The sequence below is a fragment of the Enhydra lutris genome, unplaced genomic scaffold (assembly GCF_002288905.1).
Source record: "Enhydra lutris kenyoni isolate GAN:26980312 unplaced genomic scaffold, ASM228890v2 scaffoldscaffold12, whole genome shotgun sequence".
Taxonomy (NCBI): domain Eukaryota; kingdom Metazoa; phylum Chordata; class Mammalia; order Carnivora; family Mustelidae; genus Enhydra; species Enhydra lutris.
The window spans coordinates 71,673,536-71,695,204 of NW_019154096.1; the positions used below are offsets into that span (position 1 = coordinate 71,673,536).

Sequence of the window (21,669 nt, forward strand, 5' to 3'; positions counted from 1 at the left end):
CTAGTGCCTATCTGCAGCTCCACGAGTTTGGAGCTGGGTGCACACCTGTGACACCCTCATCGCCAACAAGGTGTAAACACGTCCCTCACCTCCCAGACTGTCCTCCCATTCTCATTATTGGTGTCAGTCATGATTACTATTCAGTGACTCTCCGGGACTTTCAGCCTGGGGCCCTTCTGGGACACAGAGCCTGTGTGTAGAGCCGAGGTGCTGGCTTTTTAGACCGGAGTGTGACTGCTTTCCTTTCTGAAGCCAGACCCTCCCCACCTCCTTCTCTGACGGGAGGGTGACTCATGGGCCTTTGGAGAAGCACTTGTTGATGCAAAGGTCCCTCCCTGACATTCCAGTGGAAAATCAACCCTTTGCTGGCCTGGCGAAATTCACAGCGGGCTGGGCCTGGCAGCTGGTGGCAGCAGCTGGTGGTTAAAATCTTGGACAGGTTTTTCTTTTTCCCCCTCTGAAAAATATTTCAGTCACTCTAGTCTGAGCACCAGCACTGGTAGAATTTAGAAGCCATTTATAGCCTCTTACAGTTGGCCCGAGAAGAGCTGCTTTGTAGGAATCCCTCCACTGACCCAGAAGTCAGCTTTGCCCCATTCTTAGCCATCAGGAACATAGCTGGGTCACTAGGAAGTGAGACAAAAAGGCCTTAGAGCTGCTGGTACAGTGTGAATTTGGTAATTGTTTTTTAGCAGTTTCATGTGGTTCAAGCTAATATGTGTATATATATACATACACTTATATTTTAAAATTATTACAATGATGTATGGTTTATAAGCCTTTATCTGTGCTTAGTAACTCTTGGTTTACGCACTATTCTAAACACCCTCAGCCCCGTGTCTTAGTCTGTGCAAGAGAAGCAGAGAACTGAAGGCCCAAAGTAGAGAAGAGGCAGGTGAGTGAGCAGAGGTGGTGGCTGACAGCCTGCGAGTGCGGAGTGAGACTCAGTTGGGGGGATCCTTGGGGACCGTGCAGTCTAGTGCCTTTGCTTTCACAGACGGAGAAGTCACCTGACTGAAATGCCAAGGTGGGGCCTGTCCAGAGCCCCGCCCTCTCGACTTCATGGACAATTGTGGTTTTAGTGCCATAGCATACTTGGTCACTTACGTCATAGTTACTCAAGGTGCTGATTGTGTTTCATTGAGAAAACATTTCATTGTGTTCAAGATTCTCTGTTCAGAAAATTCAGAGAAGGGGTGCCTGGGTGGCTCAGTGGGTTAAAGCCTCTGCCTTCAGCTCAGGTCATGATTTCAGGGTCCTGGGATCGAGCCCCGCATGGGGCTCTCTGCTCAGCAGGGAGCCTGCTTCCCCCTCGTATGCCTCACACTCGGTGGGAATCGTATGCCTCACACTCGGTGGGAATCGTATGCCTCACACTCGGTGGGAATTTGCTCCTGGTTCTTGTCTAAGACCCACAGGTTTTCAAGCTGCCCAAACTGAGTCAATCTGTCATCTTGTCCCCATGACAAAGACTTCATTACGCCTGAGGGGAAGCCACTCGCTCCCTCTAAGCTAGCCGCTCCTGTCAGAGGCAGGGACAAAGAAGTGGTTTTATTTGTCTTCTTACCCTCGTGGAAGGGGGCTGTGTTCTGCGTGTCTGCAGCGGGCAGATGTATGTGGGAGCACTTTGTTTCTGAATTACACACCATTAATCTCATTAACTGCTAAGTGGTGTGACCCCACATTAACGGGTAGGATGTAAAATGTGAAGTGGTCGTAAAAAGAAAGCGGGCCAGATGCCGAGTGCAGAGTGGTAGGTTCCAGAACAATCCAACAGCCCTGCAGCTTGGGAACCTTCCCAAGCTTGGTGCTTCCGGGGGTGGTTCCGCACACAGCCGTCAGCGCCGTCCCAGAGCTTTCTGGGTGCAGCTGTCCTTGTGTTCAGCTGAGGATTAAAGGGATTTGGATAACTTACCCACCGAGTGTTCTCTCCTTTGCCCTTGTCAGCTCTGCTTGTGGGTCTGAAAACATGAATCTGCTTGAGACAATAGCCAACTCTTTCTTGGGTCCCTCCTAAATATCTTCAGGCACATAGTTCATGTGTCATATGGGTGGGAACAGGCATTCCGTGAGGATGTTTGGTCTCGTGGTGATGCGTACACACCCCCCTCAAAGATGTCCAGTACATTTCATAGGTGAGGGGCTTGGAGAGCGGCTGGAATGGAGTCAGGGAAAGCGCTTTGGGCATAAACCACAGGTACTGGTTTATCACAGTTCTAGAGGCTAGGATCCAAACTCAAGGAGGCACCTGCCGATTCAGTCTGGAGAGAAGCTGCTTCCTGGTCCGTAGATGGGTGATTTTTCGCTGTTTCTCACAAGGCAGAAGGGACAAGGGAGCTCTCTGGGGACTCGTTTGTAAGGCCACTAATCCCATGCATGTGGGCTTCCATCTTCAAGACCAAGTCACCTCCCAAGGGCCCCACTTCCTAATACCACCCCTTGGGGACTGGGTTTCAACACGTGTTTATGAACTGGAAGGCCCCAAACGTTCAGTTTCCATCCTTGGAAGTTTGCATTCTTGGAGGCGGTACAGATTATTTTCCCAACCTTTCATTTGGAAAATCTGAAACCTCAAAATGTTGCAAGAAAGTACAATAAATACCCGTATACCTATACTAGGCCAGCACGGGCAGTTTCTGACAAGACATTTCTTCTTGGCTTGCAGATGGTGGCTTCTCTCTGTGTCCCCTTATGGCTTGTTCCATAAGGGAAGAGGAGTCTCTTCCTCTTCTTATTAGGACACTACTTAGATGGCATTAGGACTTAAGTCCTACGGCTTTATTTAACCCATTTACTTCCCGAAAGGCCCTATCTCCAAATATAGTCGCATGGGGGGGTTAGGACGGCTGCATATGGATCTCAGGGGGACACAATTCAATTTTATAAATTTTAACAGGAATGTATTTCATCTTGCCACTGTGTGCATCCTTGATAAATGAATGTATGGGCATTGCCTTGCATTGGAAAGCTAGAATTTTGGTAGTGAATGTGTAGAGTAGAATCTTTTCTCTGGTCACGTTCAAAACACTGTGGGTCTGTGAATAGGTCAATGTATACATATGTAACAGTTGCAAGAACAGTCCATAGATTTTCCTCCCTATAATAATTTTATTTTTTTCCCTAAAATAATTTCAAACAACATGGTAAAAAGCCCCAGGAAAACCATACTTCTATTAACTTTGTTTTGCATAATTTCTCTTGGTGCTAAAAGAGAAATGATCATCACATGGACATAGAATCATCACTATGCAAAAATAATAAAATTGCATCCTTTAACAATTGTGTATTAAAAAAAAAAAAAAGAAAGAAAATCACCAGAACCCTTCAGGTGGTAAGCATGTGGGAGATATTTTTCCCTACATTTTCAAAATGTTGTATTGGCCATATATTATTTTAAAATTTTAAAAATGCACTTAATGAAAACCACACAAAATTGAAAACCCCAGTCCAAATATGGCCCATGATGAACTATCCTACAGTACCTAGATAGCTGCTTATCTACAGCAGATCCATAATTCTGAGCCACGTTCCCTTAAATTCCCATAGTTTTGCTTTACATGCTGTCTAGCTGTGTAAGTTCAAGTGAAGACATGTATGGTTGTGAAGGTAATTCGGCTCCCAAGAATTTTATATACAGCTAAACAGAATTGATTTTTGGATGACGCCCCTCACAGTACCACATGTTGAATTAAAGAATCAAGTCAACTGCTCTCAACAGTAGCTCTTTATTTCAAAGCATGGCTTTGTCCACTTGTGCCTTTTCCCCAGACACCTAAAGATCCCGCTTATGGACTTAGGACCTCCTTGTAAGTTACACAGAAAGGGTTCAAACCCTCTATTATGGCTTATACCTATTGGAAACATTCTGAATTTCCTGCATTTTTGGAACACCGTGAATGTGTGTTCATATTTCCCTGATCACACCTGACCAGCACGGAAAGCTCCAGGCTGAATGTTTGAGGTTCCCTGCACTGACTTTGGGAGAAAGTAAAGGCCCGTGGTTGGTTATGCGAGGGGGCGGATGGGGGGCGTGGTCACTTCACAGAGAGGAAAGGCTGCATGGGGATGCTGTGTTTTGTGGTCTTCTGTGGGGAAGAGGTGGGGGGTGATTCTGCCTGCGATGTGGGTCTGGACGCACATCCACGAGAACGAATGAAAAAAATCAAATGTTTTCATTGTTGGCAGCGCCGGGCACCGAGGCTCCTGCTCCGCTTCTGAGGGTACCGCCAGCCTGGACCCGTGCATCGTGTCCCGGGAGGTGACCGAGCCAAGCAAAAGCCCCCAGGAGGCCAGCGGCCTGGAAGGTTCTCTGCCAGCCTGCCCACAAGTGCCCTGGGAGCAGGAGTGCCCTTCCGCCTCCATGCCCTTTGCTAAGGGCCCTCTGGACTCTTGCTTGGCGAGCCCAGTAGCAGAACCTGAAGACTGGCCCCTCATTCAACACCCCAGGCGGGAACTGTCCCCAGATGCCTGTGGGGAGGCCCCAACAGCATCTGTCCCTGAGGGGGGCAGTTCTACTCAGTGCAGCGTGGGTGCTGTTGTCCCCAGTGCCGGGCACACGTTGTCTTCCTCTAGCCGCACTGACCGGTCCCTGGGGGTTTCACCAGCACCTCGTCAAGAGCTGATGAAGGGACAGCCTGGAGAAGATAGCCACCCTGGTGATTTCAAGTCCCAAGGGAATGAGGCTGCAGGTGGCCAGCCCCTGGCAGAGGCCAGGCAGGGGGCGGCCTCTGTGCCACAGGCCCTGGAAGCCTCTGCTGCCGCTCAGCCAGGCAAGGCAAGCTCCCCTGGTCCGGAGGAGTCCCCCACAAAGCCTGAGACCCTGACTCTACCAGAGCCAGCCCCCAGAGCCTTGGACAGGGACAAATGCCAAGGGGAGGTGCCACCTCGGGCTTTTGCTGATGGCTCAGGATTGCCTGGGGCCTGCCATCTCATGAGGAGCCCTGCAGGGGCTGCCCAGGAAGATGACACAAATTCCTGGGAAAGCTGCCAGCAGCAAATGGGAGCACTTCTGGCACATGTCGAGCCGCCCTGTAATTCACCGAGCTGCACTCCGGTGCCTGGGGCCAGGGGCTCTGGGAAGGAGACCGGGGGGGCCTGCGATGCTCGGGGTCACTTGCAGGCAGGGGGGCCAGGAGGTGAGCCCGGTGCAGCCAGCCCTGCAGCAGCAGACAGCCCGCCCCGAGGGGCTTTGCTCACGCACACAGAGCCTTCCCCACCTGCACCGACGGAGGACAAACGTCCCGCTTCGGGCTCCGCTCCATCACCAGCTGCTCAGGCCTCTGCCGCTGCAGAAGAATCCAGCTGGTTGACCGGGGAGATGGTTTCCGGGGCAGAGATGCCAGTTCTTACAGATCTGGCCAAAGAGTTAGCAGATGCAGGGTTGGCAGGACGGGAAAAGCTCGAATCTGATCTCGGAAGTGAGGGAGAGGGTCTAGGAGGGAACTGTGGAGAGGGCGCTGCCCCTTTGCTCCAGGAGGACAGTGGAGAGGTCTCAGTGAGGGACCAGGAGGTCCAACAAGGGGTACTGCCCCCTGGCCCAACCAGTGTATCAGATGAAAAGGCCAGAAGCACACTAGGGTCAAAGCATGAAGCCATGGCCCCTGAAAGCCCAGCTGTGGCTGAGGAGGAGAGCAGACTACCCGGGGCCAACTCTAGGGGACAGGAAGAAGTCCCAGAGCCACTTGATGGTAGAGATCCTGAGAAGCCGTGGGAGGAGCAACCCGGGGCCTTGGGCTGCAAGCCCAGCGCAGAGGTGGAAAAAGACGAGGTTTCAAAGCTAAACCCTGATGTGGACAGCAGCGTGCATCCCAGCACAGATTCAGCACAGCCACCCAGGAGGGAGGGTCCCAGGCACGCCAACAGGCCTGGCTCTCCACCCGAAGATGCAGTGTGGAGCTCAGTGACCTGTGGGATGGTGGGAGAAGCCCATGTTGTCCAGGCCTCTGGCTCACTGCCCAAGCGCCCGGAGAAGGAGCTCGCCCTGGCCCCCGGGCCGGATGGAACTGGTGAACACATTCTTCCCAAAGAAGCTCTCTGGGAGGTGCTGGGATTGCAGACCCAGTGTCCCGACCCCCTTCGGGATGTGGGGGGATTGGAAAGAATGGACGCTCTTCCTGCTTTAGAATCGGAGAAATCAGACTTCCTGTCAACTTCTGCGGCAGAAGTCATCCCCAAAGCCCAGGAGGCGGAGAGCCCATCTGACACAAAGATGATGAGGAGCTGCCCGTCGGCGCGGAGGCCCAGCAGCTGTGCCGGGGAGTGTTTGCTGACACCCTCGGGCCAACCTTGTGGGCTGGGGCATGAGGCAGCTGGTCAGGAAGTCCATGCTGATGGGCCACATCCCCTCGAGGGGGAGAATTTGGCAGTGGATGGTGGGCTTACAATGCTCAGCCAGGAACGAGATCAGCAGGGAAACCTGTCCTGCGACAGCTGGCCACGAGTAGCTGCTTCTGAGGGGCCCCCAGTATCTTCTGAGAACCGTCTCCAGCCATTGCAATCAGAACCAGAAGCATCCGTGTCTGACATGCTCAGGGAGAAGCCCCAGCAGTGTGAAACTGAGAAAGAGACTTGTGCAGGCAGTCGAGGCTTTAAGAACCTGGACACAGATGCTTCTCCAACCCTCCTCCCTATGGGACCTCTGGAGGACGTGTGCTTGCCCACCCATGGCAGAGAGGAACAAGTTTCCAGATTGGAACTTCAAGGGGAGCTCCCCAAAGGCGGTCTGGCTACTGCTCCCGGTTTGGCTCCCGGGGGCGTGGTTCCGGGGAGTCCGGCGACAGAAGCACCAGAGCTGTCAGCAACAGTAGGACCGGCGTCATCGGAGCCAGGGCAGGCTGAGCGGGAGGGAGCGTGCCGTGGCGGCCTGCCTTCCGGAGTCTCACCACCTGCAGCAGATGCCTCCAAGGACTCTCCTCTCGCAGGTCACCTGAGCAGAGAGGAGAGTCGCTGTGCGCAGCAGGGGCCCAGCAAGCCCCAGCAGGAACAGGCAGGTGTGTTGCAAGCCGACGGCCGGCATGAAGAAGCATGTCTCAGGGATGCAGAACTTTCTCAAGCCGCTGACGCTCAGCCCCCGCTCCAGGGGTTGGGTAAGACAGAGAAGGCAAGTGGGAACACAGAGGTGACCCCACCTTGTGAGCCTGACTCAGTCGCCCTCCTAGATGCAGCTCAGGGCCCGCCAGCCCCGGTGCCCGCCAGCCTTAGAGTCACACCCAGCCAGGATGCCCCAGACACAGAGGCGTGTGGGGAAACGCAGGGAGGCGGGCAGCAACCCGTGCCGGCCCTGCAGAAGGAAATGGAGCTCCCCACCGCCTCCGATGCGGAGGCCCCAATGCTCCTTGGAAGTTTCCCAGCGGCCAAGGATCAAGGTGCGGACCGTGGGGCTGCCGAGACTGGTGGGAATGCTGAGGGAGGGGACCTGGGGGTGCGGCGGGCTCTGGAGGGGCCCACGGAAGCTGCTCTGAGTGGCGGCTCCCTTCACACTGAGCAGCGCGCCTCCCCTGGGAAGGAAGATTCTACCTTTGCCCTGTGTGAGCCAAGCCGAGCAGAGCAGCTCTCGGCCAGCTGCCAGGATGCCTCGCTGCCAGCCGGAGAACGGGGGGGGATTCCCGGGAGCGAGGTGGATATTTCTGTCCCCAACCCAAAGAGACCCCTGCCCCCTGGGCCACCAGAAGAGGCTGCTCCAGACACTCCTTACCTGCACATCGATGGTGCTGCCGGGAAAGGGGCAGGCCCCCGTCCCGCAGAAGAGCCCCTGCCGACCTTGGGACAGGTCACCTCCATGGAGCTTTCTGCCGACATGCTTGCCCCTCCCTCACGACCAGGAGCGGCCAGTGCGGAGGTTTCTGTGGTGCAAGTGAGCAGTGGAAGCCCCAAAGCTGGAAACGCTGAGGGACCCACGGGCTCCATCCGCTACCTGGACAGGGCGCCCCTTCCGACGGAGAGTAAGCAGATGACAGGGGAGGAGGAGGAGGCAAGAGCCCCAGGGGCAGTCACCCAGCCTGGCGGGATGCCAGCACACCCCACCAGCAAGGAGAGCTTGGCCGGTGAGGCAGCAAGGGAGCCAGAGGGCAGTGGGGAGCGGATGGTAGACCCTCCCGAGGACCCGCGGAGAGGTGCGTCAGGCGGTGTGGACGCAGGCTCCAAGCAGATCGGCAAGATCACGGGGCTCCCTGACTTCAGGGAGCACATCACGAAGATCTTTGAGAAGTCTGTGCTCAGAGCGCTGACCACCGATCGGCCCCAGAGCGCAGCGGGAGAAAAGGCAGGAGCCGAGGGGAGCCTGAAGGGTGAGGACCTCACCGGGCCACGCCCAGAGAAGACTCCAGATGGGGCTCAAGGAGTGGCCATTGCCCCTCTCCTCGCCGTTCCTTCTGGACTCGGGGTGGACGCAAAGGAAAAGAAGCAAGAGTTGCCTACAGAGGCTAAGCTCCCCTGTCTGGTTCCCCAGGATCCTGCTCCGGAAAGGCCGCTGGGCTCGGCAGTGTCAGCCTCGGAGCCGAGCCTGCCAGGTGCCGGTGTGGGAAAGGAAATGACCAGTGTCCCACCGATGGTGCAGGATGGTGAGAAGCCAGATGGGGCTGGGGAGGCCGGGTCGGGGCGTGTAGGCCAGGACCCCTCCCAGCAGGCTGGGGGCCAGCGAGAACGAGCCTCAGGTCCTTCCCTGCCCACCACCGTTCTGGAGACTCCCGTGGGAAAAGCTGCGGACTTCCAGGGGGAGCCCCCGAGCCACCGAGACGGGGCCTCAGTTCCAGAAGACAGAATTCCTCCTGGAATATACCCCCAGGACCGTCAACCCAGGGAGGATGGTGCCTGGGGCTTTGCTCACACAGGGGGTCCGAGTGACATGTCCACCTCTGTCCTGGGAGCATCTTCTCCCCACAGGGGGGTTTCAACTGTGGCCGAGGCCGTCTGTGCACCCGGGACTCCCGCCACCCCTGGGGGCGAGCAGAGGCGTGGAGGTGGTGCCCTGGGTGAGCCGGGTGCTCCCGAGCCAGAGGCTGTGGAAGTAGCAGCCATGCCCCCGGAGCCCGGCTTGGGGGCAGGAGCTGCTGGGGAAGCAGAGGGTGACGTCACTTCAAGCACAGCTGAGACTGGGGCACGTGTGGCTGGGGACCCGCCCGAGACAGGTACAACAAGGATGTTCTCTGGTGCTGCTCACGGGGACGCAGGCTGCTCTGCTGGGGCCCCAGGCTCGGAGGATGCCGCCACTCTGCCGGGGGCCAGCCCGGCTGGGCACCTGCTGGCTAAGGAGCAGCCCGGGCCCCAGCCCCCCACTCCTGTTGGGGGCGGGAAGGTGCACGTCTCTTCACCGCCGGAACCTGACAAGGCTCGGGACCCAAGACCCCAAACCCTGGCTCCGGGAGTGCTCCAGGCCGAAAGGTACAGAAAATAACAAACTCCCAGGGGGACGTGGGGCCAGTGTCAAAAGTGAATCCCACCCCAGTTTTTACGAGTCAATCAAATAGATGGGTGATGTTTTAAAAAGATAGGTTTTCTATGCTTAACGGTTTAAATTTACCTGCTTACAACTTCTGGATGTGCTAAGATTCCGAAAAAGGTGAGAGAAATGGGCGAAAGTGGGAAGCTGCGTGTTGGTCCCAAACAGAGCCCTGTTCGCTCTGCGTTCTTGAGTTCATCTCACTCAAACTGTCTGAAAAGAGTGAAATGTGTACTAGCTGGCCACGCTCTAGGGGTGTAGGTCAGAGTCAATCATAGGTTTTTCTGGACCCCAAATACCTTTGCTTTTGAATCTGGATTTATTTACACGGAGAGGCCCCAATGATCCAAGAGCATCCCAAAGCCATTGATTGCTGGAAGGTGATTTTTTTTTTCTCTGCATTTTGGGGTAGTGGTGCCTTAAAGCTTGAATTGGGAGATGGACTTTTTTAGTCACGTGTGGAGAGAAATCCCCTTCTTACCATCTATTTCTATGTATCGTCCCAGAAGCAGCCCCGGGCCTGGCCTATCCACCTTACCTTCCATTCCCAAGAAGGAAGCTCCAGATGCCCCAGACGAGGTCATCTCGGATGCAGCCAGAAGCATGGGAGGAGCAGAAAGGTCAGTGAAAAGGGGTCAGTCTTTGCAGAACCATGAGGCCTTCATCGGAAGACACGAGGAGAGGCAGAGGAGAGTTCTGTTTACACACGAGTCTTTACATAAGCAAGGAGCAAAGAGCCTTCCCCATTCTTTATACAGGGAAAGCAGTGCCCAAGGTGATGGAAAGCTCCACTGTTATCCTCGGGATGGAGTGAATTTCACATCTGAGCTTATTACCTTAAAAAAAAACCAAACAGCCTTACTGAGATGTAATTCACATACCATATAGTTCATTCATTTAAACTGTACAATTCAGTGGCTTCTCAGAGTTGTGCAAACATCCCTACAATCAACTTTAGAACCTTGTCATTCCCCTCCCTCCAAAGAAACCCTGTACCCCTTGGACATCACATGCCAACCCCCAGCGCTAGATAAGCACTAATTTGAGGCCAATGGGTTCAACCCTGATTGAGTCTCCGGAGCAGGAACGTCGTCTCACCAACCCCAGTCACACTCCAGAGAGATCTCGAGAGTAGGGGACAAACGACGGACGTAACCATGAATGCCGGACCCTCACGCGTGTGTGAAGTGTGCCTCCTGCGCCTCTCCTAAGTGAAATGCCACCGAGGACTGTAGAAAAGCAGCTGCTGAGACGGGAAAGGGAGATATTGTGAACATCCTTAGTTAGACCTCTGGCTGTTCTGGTGCTCTGTGTGTGTGCTTGTGTGAGTGAGTGTGTGTGTGCATGTGCGTGTGTGTGTGTGTGTGTGTGTGTGTGTGTGAGTAGAGCAGGGTTGGACTTTAAATTAGTACCTGGGGCAGCCCAGTGTATCCTACCGAACAGCTGCAGGCACGTTAGAAACGATTTGATTCACAGTGTGCGCACGTGGAAAGAATGTGTGATCACCTGTTTTTCGAGTCTGAGCGCTTCCCCCCACCCCCGGCTGCCTCTCTGCCCTGACCAGGGCACCTCCTGTAACTCTGGGCCGGCGAGATGCAGGCGCGTGCTGGCCAGGCAGGGGCAGGAGTAAGGGACAGGGACACTTGTCTCTGTTGCTGATGTAGCACCAGAATCCTCCCATGGCCCTTGCTGGTCCGTCTGTGTGAAGCTCCCAGTTCACCCAGGACAAATATCTCATAGGAAAATCCTCTCCCTCCCCCCGGATAAGATATTAACACCCCTCCCAACGTCCCTGGAGGTGTTACCCCTTCTTGGAGAACTTGGGGCCAGACGTATGTACAGTCGTTCAAGAAACGGTTCAGGGCTGATCGTTCTAATTGCTTAAACGTTTTATTTATTTATTTGTTTGTTTGTTTTTTTATGAAATCTTTTTTTTAAGATTTTATTTATTTATTTGACAGAGAGAGAGATCACAAGTAGGCAGAGAGGCAGGCAGAGAGAGAGAGGGGGAAGCAGGCTCCCCGCTGAGCAGAGAGCCGGGTGCGAGACTCGATCCCAGGACCCTGAGATCATGACCTGAGCCGAAGGCAGAGGCTTAACCCACTGAACCACCCAGGCGCCCCTGCTTAAACATTTTAAATCATAATTTCTAAATTAGTATTAGAACTCTGTAAGGAATAGAAAAGTATAAGGAACGAGGGGCGCCCGGGTGGCTCGGTTGGTTGAGCGGCTGCCTTTGGCTTGGGTCATGATTCCAGGGTCCTGGGATCGGGCCCCGCATTGGGCTCCCTGCTCAGCGGAGAGCCTGCTTCTCTCTTTCCCCCTCTCCCTGCTGCTCTGCTTACTTGTGCTCTCTCTCTAGCTCTCTGTCAAATAAACAACAAAAAAAAAACAAAAAAAAAAAAAATAGAAAAGTATAAGGAACGAGAGAAAAGGCCACAACCTCACCACCTAATGATTGCTGGTGTTTATGATGTGTATTTTCAGCCACTGTTTTCTCTATCTGAACATCTGCACAGTGCTCTCTCCCTTTGCCGTCAGAACTCTGCAAGCCTCTCTTCGTGGCTGAAGGCGTCTGACTTAGCACTTCACTGAGCAGCGGACATTTTGGTGGGTTCCCTTCGCCCTGATGGAGGGTCTGCTAAGGGGTAGACTCTCAGACTCTCTCGATTTGGCAGCTGCTCGTCCCCTGCGAGCAGAGGTGTGCTGTGAGTGCAAAATACATCCCAGGGCAGTGAAGACTTCGTATGGGAAAAAAAAAAAAAAAGAACATAAAACAAATCATTCATAGTTTCTATGCTGGTATATGTTAAAATAATATTTCGGGTGTATTGGGTGAGAATATATTATTAAATTCCATTTCACGTGTTTCTTTCCCCTATATTCTAATGTGGCTACCAAAACTTTTAAAATTACATATGTGACTTTGGCATTTGTGGTTTGCATGTGTGACTCACAGTCGACTTCTGGTTAGATCATTTGGCTCCAGAACACGCACTGCCCTGGTCCTTGACGGAGGAGGGCTGGCCTTTCCTGTCCTTTGGGTTCTTGGGAAAAATGCCTGCCCCTGTCTCACTGGCTGAGGATTTCCAGAAAGAATTCCGAATGGACCCTCCGCCCCAGCCTGCCAAGTGGGGTGACCTTCAACTCCCCTCCCTCTAGGGGAATTACGGGGGCAGCGACATCCGGGCAAATAAGCGGCCACAGATTCCAACTTAGGCTCGGTAGACCATCAGAGGTCTCCCGGACAATAGAGCTCCGTCCAACAGAAACAGGATGCGAGCCATGTATGTGATCTGAAGTTTTCTAAAAGCCACATTCAAAACTAAACAGAAACAGGTAATATTAATTTCAATAACATATTTTATTCCACCCAGTATATCACAAATATTAAAATTTTAACAAGTAATTGATATAAAGATGATTAATTTGAAATTCTACCTTCTTGTTTTCATACGAAGTCTTTGAAAGCTGGTGTGTATTTTATGCCGTGGTGCATGATTTGGACCAGTCACATTCCAAGTAGTCAACAGCCACAAGTGGTGAGGGGCTGTTCTACTTGACACCACAGCCTCTCCCAGAGCTCTGACACCTGTCAACAATGAGTTCCAAGCCTTCCCATAGGGAGCCCAAATGCCCACATCTCTCTGCCTAGCACCCTTGTTCCTACAGGTTAAACAAACGTTGGAAACACTTCTGGCCTTGGGGGGAAGAGGCTTAGGACCTCTGGTGAATCCTTTGGCCACAAGGGAGCTGTGCAGTGGACCTGGGCGGGCCTCAGAGAGAGTTCAGCCCAGGCCAGGGGGCACACATCCTGGGGAAGAGCAGGTGTTGTGAAGGTGAAATTCAGCAGTGGCCTGGGGTCGGTTAGGAGGCCACACAACAGGTAGACGCTGCCAAGATCTGGGTGGGGATAGATTTCAAAGCAGGGGCCCCAGATTCACACCACAGCTCTGCCCATTAGTTACATCTGTAACCTCAGTTTTCCCATCTGTAGAATGGGGAGGACATCTGTCCCTGCTTCATGGAGTTGCTGTGAGGGCTGAGATCATCGTTTCCAGCACAATTCTGGCACGTTCTAGTGCTTGCTGGCTGTTCCTGAGTGCCTTTCTGTGGTGTGGCCTGTTCTTGTGCTGTGACCTGAATGGCCATGTCTCCTCCTGTGGAGACTGTTCTCCTCAGGGTGAGGTTCCAACCTGGCTGCTTCCTTTCCTCGTGCTGAATTCTTCGTCTGGGAAAATATCTTAATGACTCAGGAGAGTAAATTCTTTCTTACCCCCTCCAGGGTAGCCCACAGTGATTTGCTTCAACTTGGAAGTTTGTGAGATGGTGTTTTATTATAAAACCTTATGAATATCTTTCGTTGCGTACCATACTATATTGTATGGAGTTGCCCCGGGAAGAGCAAAGCAAACCGAAACCAATGTTTCTAGTCTCTTCTTGGTTATCAGGTGATGTGCATCTGTTGAATTTACTGAATTTTGAAGATTCTGTTGACTTGAAAAGAGCTGATACCATGGATCAGGTTCAGTGTCTTGGAAATGTCTCTTTTCTACCTCGGTGACAGGATAGTATGGGAACCCAATCTCATATACCTGTAAGATGTTAGGAGCACAAGTATGTTTACTGCTTTATTTCCCTGATTTTGAAGCCCACTTGGCACTTCTGGTGGATACGCTCTGGGTATCCTGTGGCTTTGTCGTCCCCCACACCGGACGGGTACATGTGCGCCCCGTTCTGGGAAGCAGGTGTTGATTTCTACCACTGTGTGGTCTCTGCCTCTGGAAGAGCCGGGGGCCTTCAGGCAGCCTTAATTTATTTTTAGATTGTTCTACAGAAAGTACTTGAATAGATTTCAACTTTGTACATATATGACTCTCTTCCTTGTGGATGGAAAATCTAGACTTGGGTATTCTGATGACGTACCATGAATGGTGAGGGCTGTAGTGCCGGACCTGTCTTGGATATCCGCAAGCTTGCTTTGCTGAATATTTATTTACAGTGGTCTTTTTCTTTTCCATTTGGGGAAATGGTTGGAAAGCTATCCTTTCCAATGAGTAGTGCATTTTGAGAGGATTAAATTATTTCCAGATACTCGGGGTCCTAGTGCAGACCTAGGCTAAACCATGAAGGACAGTTGGGTTGAAAAGTTGAAGGAGGTCAGGAGAGGGAGAGAACAGAGGGAGATGATGGGTGTTGTGCCGAAGAAGTCCCCGCCGGGCCTGAGAGCCTTGCTAGAGTCATCCTTAACCTTCCTCCCACACTCGCTCCCCACTCGCTCTCCACTTCTTCCTTCTCTCCCCTCCTTCTAAAATTACCAGCTGTGACACCGTGTTTCAAGTTTAAGAATAAGGTTTCGAGGATGGCCACAGCTGTGTAAATTAAGGAAAAGAGGGTGGGGGGAAGGATTCAAGCATAGGTCTCTTAGTAGATAAAACCAGGACAACGGATCCCCCTCTCCACCGAGATCCTTCTGGGTTGGCATTTGTATTACTTTGTTTAGATTATTTTAAACTTTTTTTTGAGAAGTGTTGGGTTGTGGCAGAGCCCAGCAGAGCTCAGGCACCCCCATGACTTGGAGCAAAGTTCTCTCCAAACGGGAGACAGTAGAGTAAGACAGACCCATTCGTATCCCACCAGTATCTTACTGGCTCAGCAACCTTGGATGAATGGCTTCACTCTTCAGTCCTCTCGTACCTGTAAAATGGGAACCCCCCCCAAAAAAACAAAAAACACTTCTGTATTAGGGTTGGAATTCGGGTAGGCTTGGAATGTTTCCAAAGCACCTGCTATCGTGCCTGGCATGCGGTCGGTGTATAATAAAAATGGAACCTTTCTAATTCCAAATGTATGTGTTTATAAGCATTCTGGCACTTACACAAAGGGAAGACACGGCCACGGTCCCTAAATGAAATAGTGCGAGCCCCCGCGGGAAGAGGGGGGCTGCCACCGGGGAAGGGTCGTTTCTGGCGGTTCAGCCTGTCTGCAGCTACACGTCTGTCTTGTGTAACCTTGCTGGGCTCAAAAGGAGCTTGTTACAGGATTCAGAGGTCCATAGGAGCTAAAGGCTCTTCCAATGACGTGGATTTATAGTGTTATCGACAGCTCTAGTCACTATGAGCCGTCACATATAAAAGTCAAAGGGCCTTTTAAATTGTAGCCTTGATGTTCAGAAGCTTTTGTGTTCCATAATTGAAATGCATTTTCCTGGAGGTGAAGCTGTCCTTTGCAAGCTCAACAGGTCACTTTGGAAAGCCAGAAACCGTGCGTACAGGGCACCGCACAAAGCGTGGCGGGGGCTGGATTTCCTGCCGTGGCTTCAGGCTCTTCTGGGTTTTTGAGCTGCTCTGCCCTGTGGCACCTGGACCAAGGTGGGGAGGAGCCGCTCGCCGCCACTTGAGAAACTTGTTTCCGAGCTGGGTGGTGATTTTCCAAATGAATGTGTCCGCACTGAGCAGGCTGCTCTTCTGGAACCTCTCATTACGGCCACTGGCGGAAGCCCTACGGCGCGGCCCTGGGTGCAGCAGGGTTTGAGAAATGGGTATTTTGGACTCTGGCTGTTGATTGCAGGAAGGAAGCTCGGGGGGATTCTCCCTGAGGCTCAGAATAGGGAAGGGACAGGAAGCCAACTGGCAGGGAGCTAGGACCAGATTCTGGGCCCCGATGGCCTCTGATGGCAGATTTCCCCCTTGATGCCTGAACTGAGCCAAGGGCTCTCCCACAGGGAGGGGCTGCTCTTTCTAGCCAGGCCAGCCGCCCCGCACCTGCTTCTAGGCTTTGAGAGAAGAATTCTTAGTTCTAGGGTGGAGTAAGCACAGCCCTCGAATTTGACAGACCTCAAGCTCCAGCTCGAGTTCTAGCTCTGCGACTGGGGGCGTCACCCTCTGCACCTGTTTGCTCACCGGCAGAACAGGGGCTCGTCACTCTCCCAGCATCGTAAGGATTCCATGAGCCACTCTGTTCGGAATGCCTGACACAAAACGAGGGCTCGATGTGAGTCTCCTTCCACTCAGGCCTCCTTCTGGCCCAAAGTACCTCCACACCCAGCACCTTCCTTCTCTGTCAGAGAAATCCAGCCCCTCAGTAGGGGCTGTTCATGGACCCGATAGCAGAGGAGGAAGGGGAGGCTCGGGCATGCGGTATGGCTTCCTCAAGGGCAGAGAGCTCATAAGAGCTGGAGCCGGGGGGCTAGAACCTCTCTTCTGGAAGGTGTTTCACAGCTCAGCTTAGACCCCTGACATTAACTTATCAGCCAGGTGGAATCTTGGCGAGGTTACTCTCTGCGACAGTGCCGTCCACTAGAACTTTCTACGGTGATAGAAATATTCTCTAACTCTTCTCTCCAGTATGGCTGACCCTCACTACATGGGGCTCCTGAGCCCCTAAAATGGGGACCCTTGAAAATCAAGCGTCAGTTTCTGGGCGAGGTGGATTCAGGGCCACGGAGGAAATGAACTGTGAATTGTACTGAACTTTGATTATTTAAAATTGAAGTTGGACAAGCCACTCGGGGCTAATGGCTTCTGCAGGGGAGAGCCCAACTCGGAGACGTTGTTTCTTCACGTATCCAAGCGAGATGAATCATCACCATCAGAGCTGGTGTGGATTCCAGAAGGTTCTACATGTGCAGCCCGGCCGGGGCTAGGGCGCCTGTGGGCGGTGAGTGAGCACTCGTTTCCCCCCTTGGCTCTGCAAGTGGCAAAGCCAGGGAGCTCTGTGTCCGGAGTAGAGCCTGGCGTACAGTCACAGCAGCACAGATCAGCAAGAGGCGTCTCGAGCCCCTGAGCCAAGCCGGTTAACCCCGGGCCAGCCAGAGGTCCTGGCTTAGCCAGCATAACCTCATGCCCAGGCCTGGTGTGGAGGCCTCAGGGAATCCAGTCAACTAGCTCTAAACAGTGGCACTTAACCTCCCCGCCCACGCCTCCCCGCCGGCCCCACCTGCGTGGAGCAGAAATGGGTTCAGGACAGATACTGGCCTTCCACTTGCCCTGTCTGCACCGTTCTTGTGCTGAGAAGCTGGCAGGGCCAGAGAGGCTGCCTAGAAGCATGGGGGGTCGGAAGGCCCCAGCTAACTGCCACGCAGCCTCCCTCCCCTTTCTTCTCAGGGCTTGTTAAGTTGTTCAGCGTTAAATATTTTAGCAGCCTGATGATTCAGACCCTGACTGTGAAAATGTTTCTGTTTCCAGGGAAGGCCCTGGCACAGGTCTGAGTACTGATACTCTTAATGCCCTTTCCTTTTGCAAAATGGGCAGTGTTTGTTTGGGAACAGAAACCTCAGGGGAGGGGTGCATCTATTCCCTGGGAGAGGGGAGGGTAAGCCATGAGAGGACCACAGTGCGTGGTGGACTTGTGTCTCAGCCCAGGAACCCCCATCCCGGGGAAGCAGGGAGACTGGGCCCCCGATGCTGCCCCACGTCAACCAGGAGGGCCAGACGGGGAGGGACCAGAGTGAGGCGGAGGAGGAAAGCAGACTGGAGGGGGATGGGGCATGTTAGGCCACCTGAGTTCAAATACACATCTTCACTCTCAAGGCCCTGTTGGTTGGTCAAGTGACTACTCTAAGCCTCTGCTTCCTCATAGGTACATGGGAGCCGCTGATGTCTCTGGGGAGTTAAAGAGGTGTTTGTTTTTTATTATTTTTTAAAAATTTATTTATTTGAGAGAGAGAACGAGAGAGCACGAGCAGGGCAGGGGTAGAGGGAGAAGCAGACTCCACCCTGAGCAGGGAGCCCAATGCGGGAGTTGATCTCAGGATCCCAGGATCATGACCTGAGCCGGAGGCAGACACCCAACCAACTGAGCCACCCAGCACCCTGAATGGAGGTTAAAGGAGGCAAGACACAGAATACTCTGCACAGAGCCAGCTTTCTTTCTTTTTTTTTTTTAAGATTTATTTATTTTGAGAGAGAGAGAGAGCAAGTGAGAACATGCAGAAGGGAGGGGCAGAAAGGGAGGGAGAGAGAGTCCCAAACAGACTCCACGCTGAGTGTGGAACCTGACGCGGGGCTCGATCTCCTGACCCCGAGATCATGACCTGAGCTGACACCAAGAGTCCATGGCTTAGCCCACCGAGCCCCCCAGGAACCCCAAGCCAGCTTTTAGTAGCCAGTAGCTGTGACTGTTACAGAGCTGGGCGCCTTTCAGCTCTCAGAGAGCCCAGGAACAAGGTCCCTGAGAGGCACGGAAGCCAGCAGGCAGCTCCATCCCCACCACTGGCTCAGCACTTACCCAGCAAATACACCCAGCCTGGGTGCTTAGAAGGGAAGTCAAGGTCTCTTTCCTTAGAGGAGAGCTGAACCTGCATGCAGGCTTCTCTGCTGGGAAGATGGTTGGGGTAAACGGATGGGTGGGTTGACCGGCTGCTGGTAATACCAGCATGCAAGTTGGTGACTCCTAGCTCAGTGCTCACATGCTCTGAAGGGATCAGGTTGTTCACTAGGTCCGGTCTACTCACTGTGCCTTCTCCAGGGGACTGTACTTCCTTCCTCTCCCTGGGACTCTGTATTCTCCCACATGGATGAGGAGTTGGGGGTCACGATTCTGAATCTTCTGTTTAGGGGTGCTTCCTTGGATACAAGCTTGATCATCTCCAGAGGAGGGTGGGGTCCTGGCTGGTGGCCAAGAGAAAAAGCCACGATCTTGTTTCTTTGGGAATGTTAGACTTGCAGACAAGGCTTTCGGTTCCCCAGGATCTGTTACTCTGCGTGGCGGGCAGTGGGCACTCCATAAGCACTTGCTGAATAATTCAACCCGAGTGACTATCTGGTGAGTTGGTGGCTTCCTGTCCTGGAAAATCGGGTCAGACGGGACTGAGAGGCGGACGCTGGGTCTCACTTCCAGCTCTGCCATTAGCCGCTAAGCCAGTTCCTTAGCCACCCTGAGCCTCAGTGTCCTTGCCTATAAAATGTGTATAACACGAGGGTCTACCACATGGACATATTATGGAGATTGCACGAAACTAAAGTGTGTAAAGAGCTTAGCAGAGTGCCTGCCCGGTATGCAATAAGTACTTAAAGATCAGGGATAATTGTTTCTATTGTTAGTCTCATTGTTACCATCATAATTTGAATGAAGCTAATACTATCATCAAGGCAGGTTACTGGTAAACTTGTGTTTTGACACATGGGCTAGCTGAAATTTGCTGAAGTTCATTTGCATCTGCTTTGGATTCTTGGGAATGGGTCACTACCATCTAAAGATACCTCCCATCCCGGAGCCACCAGCCTCCCTACCCGGGTGGCTTCTATGTTGCAACATTATATCTGATGCAAGGTCAAGCCATCCAGCAAAAGCGGGGAATGCATTCTTCCCCTTGGGGAACTCGGGCTTTGGGGTTAACCTCTTGCCAAGAGTGGCTGCAAAGAAGCTGAAACCTAACATTTGTGGGAGGGAGGGAGCGTCTGTGTGGGTGAGCCCAGCTGGGGCTACACCACCGGGACGCAAGCCCCGAATGCATCTTATGGGACAGATTGCCCTGACTTTTGGCCCAACGTTTTGAGCTGCTGGCCCATCCCAAACCTCCTAGAGGAAGGGGCAGGGCTGCAAACTGTCTGTCCTTGCCTAACAGCCAGACAGCATAGCATAGCATGATGGCTACAGGAGGAGACCCTTCCTGGCAGGTGACCAAACCTCTGGAATTCAAACATGCATGGCCGGCGTTGGCAGAAAGTGAGATTCTGGGGGAGCAGGGAGTACAAGGCACGGCGTGAGGTCTCAGCTCCAGGCCAGAATGCCTTTCCGGGCCACCTAGGAAGGATGTCTGACTCTGCCTCCCGAGTCATGAGAGCAGGGGTGCTCACCCTTGGAGACGGGTATGACCTCATGCCTGGCTTCAGGGATTCGCAGTCATGAACCTGGTACATTCAGCCTCCTCATTTTACAGATGAGAAACCCGATACCCAGAGAAGGTGTGTGACTTCCTTAAGGACACACAGCATATCCCCAGATCACTAGTCCAACTCCTCTTGAGTGCAGTTCTTCTGGCCTCAAGACCATGGTTCTTTTCCACAAACCCACTGGATGGTTGTGAGTAAGCATCACCCTTGCCAAGCCCGGAAAGCTGCCCAGGTGAGCCAGGTTTGCACTGATGTCACAGACTGTTTCCTTCAGGGGCTGGTCATGGCTGAAAGGAATCCTGTGCTCGGGTCGGCTCTGAGAAAGCAACACAGGCAGGCTCGCTCCGGCTTTTTTGCAAAGTAAGCTGCCGCCTGGCGCTGGCTTTCCCTTCGCTTGTGGCTGGTGGCATTTGCAGGATGAGTGCAGCCAACCTGCTGTGAAACGTGAGTTGGACAAGAGCTCACGGATTCTCTAATTTGCCACGATCTGGGGAGGGTGCAGATGTGGGTGGGGAGGGCAGTCTCGGACGAGAGTTCAAGAGAAAGTTCTGTGAAAACGTGAGCATGGTCTCCTAGCTGAGTGTGTCTGTGTGAGCGGTTTTCTAGGAAACGCTCAGGGTGGTTTCTCTCTAAATTTCTTTCAAACAGTTGAGTCATGAGGGCTTGGGAGGTAAAATACTGTTTCTGTAAAGATTTCATTTTTTTGGAATTTTAAAAGATTTTATTTATTTATTTGTAAGAGAGTGAGAGAGAGAGAGCGCACTCAAGTTGGTGGGGAGGGGCAGAGGGAGAGGGGGAAGCAGACTGCCTGCTGGGCAGGGAGCCCAATGTGGGGCTTGATCCCAAGACCTCAGGATCATGACCTGAGCCGAATGCAGACGCTCAACCAACTGAGCCATCCAAGTGCCCCTTTAAAGATTTTATTTGTAAGTGATCGCCTCACCCAACGTGGTGCCCAAACTCATAACCCAGAAATCAAGAGTCCCATGTTCCTCTGACTGAGCCAGCCAGGCGCCTGGAGAGAAAACCCTCTTTCCCAACATGGCAGGGTTTAGCTTTGCTTTTGCACAAGCATAGGAAGTTTATCCACTAGAAACCACCAGGCTTTGTGTTGAATTGAGGTTTATACCTCCTATCTGGTTCCTGTTTTATCTTCAGTGGAGGGTGATTCTTCTGCAGAAATGTCCCCTGTGGGGGCCGTTTTGGTTCTTCAGGACCTTCCTTTGCATTCTGCTTTCGGGAACTCTGACCCGATGCGATGTGGGAGGTGGTCACACCTTCCTGATCCTTCCCGCTGTCCTGAAAAACCATCAGCTCTACAAATCCAAGGAAGGGCATTCGTGCCTTCTCTTCTCTTCCCTTTTCCTTTGACATAAAATGTGGGGAAACGTGTAAACA

At 52.8% G+C, this 21,669-nt stretch overlaps 1 protein-coding gene across 1 annotated transcript in view; it reads left to right on the plus strand.

Annotated features, from left to right (window-relative positions):
- Positions 1-1,736: 1,736 nt before the first annotated feature.
- Positions 1,737-21,669, plus strand: part of LOC111145039 (transforming acidic coiled-coil-containing protein 2-like) — a 44,468-nt gene continuing 24,535 nt past the window's right edge. The window contains 3 exon segments of the mRNA XM_022499652.1: positions 1,737-1,753; positions 4,186-9,378; positions 9,943-10,056. Of these exon segments, the coding sequence (XP_022355360.1) occupies positions 1,737-1,753; positions 4,186-9,378; positions 9,943-10,056 (5,324 nt within the window).